This window comes from Vigna radiata, chromosome 1 (genome assembly GCF_000741045.1).
Source record: "Vigna radiata var. radiata cultivar VC1973A chromosome 1, Vradiata_ver6, whole genome shotgun sequence".
Taxonomy (NCBI): Eukaryota; Viridiplantae; Streptophyta; class Magnoliopsida; order Fabales; family Fabaceae; genus Vigna; species Vigna radiata.
The window spans coordinates 22,714,086-22,720,160 of record NC_028351.1 but is presented as its reverse complement, the minus strand read 5'-3'; the positions used below and the strand labels follow the sequence as shown (position 1 = coordinate 22,720,160).

At 30.1% G+C, this 6,075-nt stretch overlaps 1 protein-coding gene across 4 annotated transcripts; it reads right to left on the bottom strand.

The window, feature by feature from the left end:
- Window positions 1-626: 626 nt before the first annotated feature.
- LOC106764630 (probable inactive shikimate kinase like 1, chloroplastic) lies at window positions 627-4,480 on the bottom strand. Of its 4 annotated transcripts, none has more exons than XM_014648925.2 (10): window positions 4,228-4,480; window positions 3,848-3,906; window positions 3,598-3,649; window positions 2,582-2,654; window positions 2,410-2,497; window positions 1,935-2,017; window positions 1,484-1,586; window positions 1,307-1,385; window positions 1,133-1,197; window positions 627-887 (listed from the first exon to the last, which is right to left on the bottom strand). In XM_014648925.2, the coding sequence occupies exons 1-10, from the start codon at window positions 4,415-4,417 to the stop codon at window positions 819-821; spliced, it is 861 nt and encodes a 286-aa protein (XP_014504411.1). In that variant the 5' UTR covers window positions 4,418-4,480; the 3' UTR covers window positions 627-818. The 4 variants fall into 4 exon arrangements, with proteins under 4 accessions (XP_014504411.1, XP_014504430.1, XP_014504421.1 ...); XM_014648944.2 differs by having other exon boundaries at window positions 3,869-3,906; window positions 4,228-4,479; XM_014648935.2 differs by having other exon boundaries at window positions 3,598-3,652; window positions 3,869-3,906; window positions 4,228-4,478.
- Between the last annotated feature and the right edge of the window lie 1,595 nt (window positions 4,481-6,075).

The following is a 6,075-nucleotide window of genomic DNA, read 5'->3' as shown; positions in this document are numbered from 1 at the left end:
TTTCAGAATGTGTGGGGGCAAATTAATCACTTAATCTTGAAGCAATAAACTTCCTTAATAGAAGTAATTAGATGGTGAAAAGGGGAATATTAAATGTTTTCTTTGTTTGGTTGATGCTGAATTATTCACCCAATTCTTAATTTCATCATGAATTTTTTCAGTTTGTTTCAAACTTAATGAAAGATAATGTTTTATTGAATTAATTAGAATAAGAAATGAAAGATAAAGAATAAATGTTAATTCGACATAATGCATATTCAAAGTAAAATTCTTGGTCTAATATTTAGAAAAATTAGGCTCCATTTCTATAAATGAAAATTTTAAACAACATTAATTTATTTACAATTTTGAGTTAAAAATGATGTTATTTTCTCTTATGTAGATTTTACTGGTATGATATTACGATTATATCTTTCTAATATTTTTTTCTAAAAAACTCACTTCAGTACATAGTGATATTAATTGAAATACAATCTTTTATAATTGATTTTTGAATTATTAATTTGTACTAACCTTTTTTGTAATATTCTTTTTATTGGATTCAATTTCAAGCTGTAGTGAATTGGAAATTCAACTGATCATTGATAAGAAAAAATGATAGCAGGCATAAAAAGGTGCCTTCGAGCTACAGAAAGGAGTAAATTTTTTTCATTTTCAAATAAGAATCTACGGTGCCATCTTAAAACAGCAACAAAAGGAAGATACAGATTTCACTGAAGAAAACTAGAATAAGAACTTAAATTTGAGATGCAGATTCAAAAATGTTTTATATTGTCCCGTTTGATTACAGGTAAAGGAAGGTAGAATGTGAAGTTTGGTTAAAATGGTCTTGCAGCCTCTTCAATCATCTTCTTTACTCTGGTCAACTTCTCAATTTCCCTGAGAGCCTGGAATTAGTTAAGAACAATAGCCAATAAGAACAATGCTACACAACCAGAAAAAAAAAATTGTCAAATTTGTTGCCAAGATTCAGTAATAACAGTGGACAAGTCAAAATGGTTAGGCTCATTCACCACTCCATCAAAGTATAACAATGCTTTATCATTGTAACAAAAATTAGGCTCATTTAGTAGTTCCTAAAAGGAAACAGTTAGCATGACATGGTTTTAATTGTTTGCATAAAAAATATAACCTCCAAAGTCAAGTCTTCTATTGTAACTTCATCTAAGTTGTCACAACCCAACCGGGATGCTACTTCTGTGAAAAGGAAAGAAGATGTTAGGACTTCAGACAAGCATTGCAAACCACCCCCACCTCCCTTTCTTCACAAAAACTGTAAGCAAAACAGCAAGGGAAGGTTGTGTACTTTGAACTGAAACAATAGCATCAGCTGTAGCATATCCAGCTCTGTATTTATCATATAGAGCAAATTGTTCATCCTTTACCTAACATTAGTTTTCAGAGGCATTGATAATCAGGGATTTAGATAGGAAAAAAAATTTGTAAACTAGTGCAACAACACTTTTCACAGCAGGGAATAAACCTCTGGGTATGATCCTGGAATAAACAGGTCTTCTTTTACATCCCTAGCCACAAGATCTAGAGGCACATCTATCCACAGCGAAATTCCATGTCTCAAAAGTGCCCTATTTTCAATTCAAGAGCATGTCAAGATAATAATAATTGTAATAATGATGATGATGATGATGATGATGATGATGATAACTAAAGAAGTGAACATGGAGTTTGGCAGATCACTAGTTATCCTTTGGTGGGTTTTTTCATGCATTCATGCAATCAATAATAAAAATTGTTGGATGGAGATCAAGTGGATCAAATCTCAAATGCAAGATATCAGTATGATTTACCAAGGTAAGATGAGTTGTTTGATCTTCACCCAACAATTCTTATTCGCTCATTGCATGTGTGTGAAGAAATGGACTACAGTGACTATGGGTTGTGAGCACAAAAAGGTAACAGTTATAAATCCATACAGATTAGTTGGACTTGTGACAGCTCCATTGCCTGCACAAACCACTAGTCGGCCCATGGAAGATAATTGCTTCAGTACTTCAGTCTGCATTTGATATTCCAACTCAACAGTTAAGTGATGGAAATGAGCATCTGTATCCAGAAAACTCAGCTAAAAACGAAAGATGTCAACCTTGTTGGTATACTAAGGTCACACATACAGCCGAAGTTTAACATGTCTGTTCGTTCTTACAAATGTATCAAATTTTTGTTTTAGTAACAGTATATATATTTTGTTGATTTTGATCTTCATAAATCGTATTTTTTTCTTCTTTTGGTACGTCACATCTCAAATCATTCAAAGTAATCGCTCGTACTGCATTCTTTGTCATCCTTAAAAGATAAAGACCATTTTGAATCTTTGATAACCAAAAACCAATGAATTTTGTTTTAGGATTAAAATCAAAATTCACTAGTGTAAAAACAGCAAACAATCACCTCAGACTCATAGAAGCCTTTCGTGTCACTCTCTCTAAAGGATTTCGCAGCCAGAGCACCACCTACAGCTTCTTCAACCAAACTATCACTGGACAGAATACATAATCATCAACTATAGCTAATAACTGGAAACTCCCTTTTTATAATCCGAGAATAACAAACAAATACGTACCTGTCAAAATAATAATACCGTAATGCATCAGCCAGCAGCTTTCCCAAACCGGCTTTGAGAGAACTTTGCATTCCTTTGCCAAAAATAGAATGGTGAAGTTAAGTTAGACATAAAACTACTTACTAAATGTCGTCGTAACTCTTATAAAAGAGGAAATAAATTCTAAATAATATCACATAAAGGAATTCTTAAATCTTTCAATCCCAAGTTCTTCATACTTTGTCTTACTTTATCATTTTAAATGGGTTAAATATGTTTTTAATCCTTAAATTTTGACACAATTAAAATCCATCTCTGTTACAAACTTTAATACATTTTAGTCTTTAAACTTTAAAAATAAATAGATATAGTCTTTCTAACCCAATTGCATTAATTTTTTTGGACGTGTCAAACACATTTTAAGATGACATTTTAGTTGGTTACACCACTTTGACATGTTTCAACTCAAATGTAATCCTAAAACACCTTTTAACAAGCCCAAAGGAATTAACTTTAATAAATTAAAAGGACTATATCCATTTATTTTTAAAATTGTGGAACAAAAATGTATCAAAATTTAAGAGAAATACAAATTTCAATTTCACATGTAAGTTCAAAGACTAAAAACATACTGAATTCATTTTAAATTAAAAGACGAGTTACTGTAATGTAAAGAGAAAACTTAGATACAATCTTTTAGGTATTGCTTCAATTGTTCTTCAATCATAACTAAAGTTTTATTTCAGTAAATAATTAAATATTTTAATACAAAACTTTATCACGAAGATTACCAAGATATAACTCCAATTCTGTATGGAGAACAATACAAACACTAAAGTCACTGTATCTGTATCCAAGTTTTCTCCTTGAAGTTATATCTTGCTAAGATAGTCATTCCAAAAAGTGTATATCAGCAACTTCAGAAGGATTTGCTACTATACATCTACTCTTTTTTTAGAAAGTAAGATTACATAACTTGAAATAACCTCAAAAGAAAAAAAAAATAACTTAATTGAAAAGGTGGCTGGTATTCTTACCAACCAGAAATATGGAGGTTCCTTTGAGGTCAGAGGACACCTCTGCTGCCTTCTTCTGAACCAAAACTAAAGAAACAGTTAAAACAATCTTCTATTCTGTCTATGCAGATCACTTAGAGTATGTTTGGATACAAAACCAGAAAGATCTTTTAAAGTTTCTGTACCCAAAAGAAACAACTCTATATTTTCAGTACAAAAGCTCTCAAAAGCACTTTCAGTTCGTATCCAAACAACCCCATAGTCTTCATACCACAATCTCGATCAGTCTCACCTTCACCACAAGAGACGAGTCCGTGGCACCAACAGAAGCTGAATAGCAAGAATGACAACATAACATCAACACCTTTGCTTCTTCTTCTTATTTTTACACAACATTGGTTAATTGAGAACCAATTTAGATTAATGTCAAAATAAACACTCCCAAAAAAAAATCTATGAACTAAACTATAGATAAACTAATTTATACAAAATTCTCTCCACTAATTTCTTTAAAAATCACAGTTTTAAGTTAGTTTACATAAAAACTTCTCTTTTACAAAAACTTTATCCAAACACAACCCAACTCTTTACATAACTGCACCAATTGATTCAGAAACAGCGGGGGAAATACAATACGATTGTGATGCTTACACGGAACGGTGCCGTCTGATACTGAGCAATTGAGCCTGCGCAATCGAACGAGGTTCGGGTTTGTGTTCGGATTCTGGTTCGGATTGGGGAACTTGAGGAAGAAAATTGAGTGCTTAAATTGAAGGAAATCGAAAGAGCGATTGGGAAGTGCGAATCGAGCGTTCATGTGGCTCACGCTTAACTTCTCCATTTCAATTTCTGTTATCTTCTTCGCTCTTTCACACTCTTTCAACTATAAACTATAAACTATTTAATTTTGTTTGGTATTGAAAATAAAAAGAAAAAGTTGTAACTAGAAATAATAAAATTTGTACATGCTTTAATTTATATCGATTGAATTTGGTTTCTATACACTGTTTTATATTTTCTTTAAATGGTCCATTGATAAAAATTTATAATAAATATTATTCTTAATACAATTATTGAAAAGTTAGCAAATATCCGCATAAGATTATATAATTTAATAGTAAAGCAGTTTTTTACTGCCTAATTTCTTTCTTTAAGAAAAAGCTACATTTATTTGATTTATTGTTGAGGGAAACTAATCAAATGTAAGATATACTTTACTATTTTTGTGGAGACTTCTAGTTTTTTCCTTCCTGTAATTCAACCTAGAAAAAAAACAAATTATACGTTATTGACTATTTAATCATAAATTTTGTTGTTGTGGAAATTGTATCTACAAAAAGTTAGAACTTGAATGTGATATGTATTATATTTCTAAAAAATAAATTAAAGTGATTTTCGAATCTAGTAAAAGAATAACCATTTAAGTTTCATCCAACACAATTTATTTTCCAAATTTAAATTTAAAGACTTAGGATATATATCGCCAAACTAGACATTAATGTCTTAATGATGTTACAGGAAATGTAGCTCTAAATGGTAAATTAGAAATGCGAAAAAGAAGAAAAAGGATCAAAGATTAAAGAAATCTAAATGAAAAATAAAAGTGATATAAGGTAAATATGATAATATAAAAATAAGGAGAGTGAGAAATTAGTCAAATATATTAAAATATCACTTGTAATAATATCTTACTCAAGTCGCTGTGTAAAGAAAAAATAAAAGAAAATTATGAAACCATAAAATTATTTGAAATAGAGTTATTAAATCACAACCAATATAATATTATACATATAAGATATTGTTTAATTGTATGTTAACTTATTTTTTTTATTTAAATAGATTCGTCTTTATTATTAGTTTTTATTTAATTAATTTTCATAAAGTTTATAATTTATTATTTGGCTTATGATCATTGAATTTAACATAAATGTGGGAAGTGTTATAGAAAAGTTCACAAAATCATGAATAAAATTTGTCGATGCATGTAGATCACTATAAACTTATCTACAGTGTATTGTGCAAGTTCCTCAAAAGAAAGAAAAAAAAAATTAAGAAGATAACTTCAAGAATAAAGTTTTCTTTTGAGAGAAGAGAAAGCTTGGTTTGGTGTGTTTTTTGGAATAAATGCTCTTTTATAGAGCCAAACTTGGTCAAAAATCGTTGTCACAATAATGAATAATAAAAAGTTATTGTTGGCACTTATGAATTTTAATGAGAGAAAAAAAACTATGCACTTATGAACTTTAGTAAGAAAATAAATATTGTTGGTCAACATTTAAAAGCAATGTTTCTTTTGCAATTATTATTTTGACAAAAGAAAGATAAAAAACTTTTATCCTAAGTTTCATAGGTTGTAATGCATCAAAGCTGGTATAACTGATAACGGTCTAAAAACAGTTATTTTTATACTTGTAGAATTAACCACTGTCTGACGCCTGGGCGAGACCGTTCAGCATCCTGCGATACTGTTGCCAACCGCTAAGCGGTGAAACCAGTGAT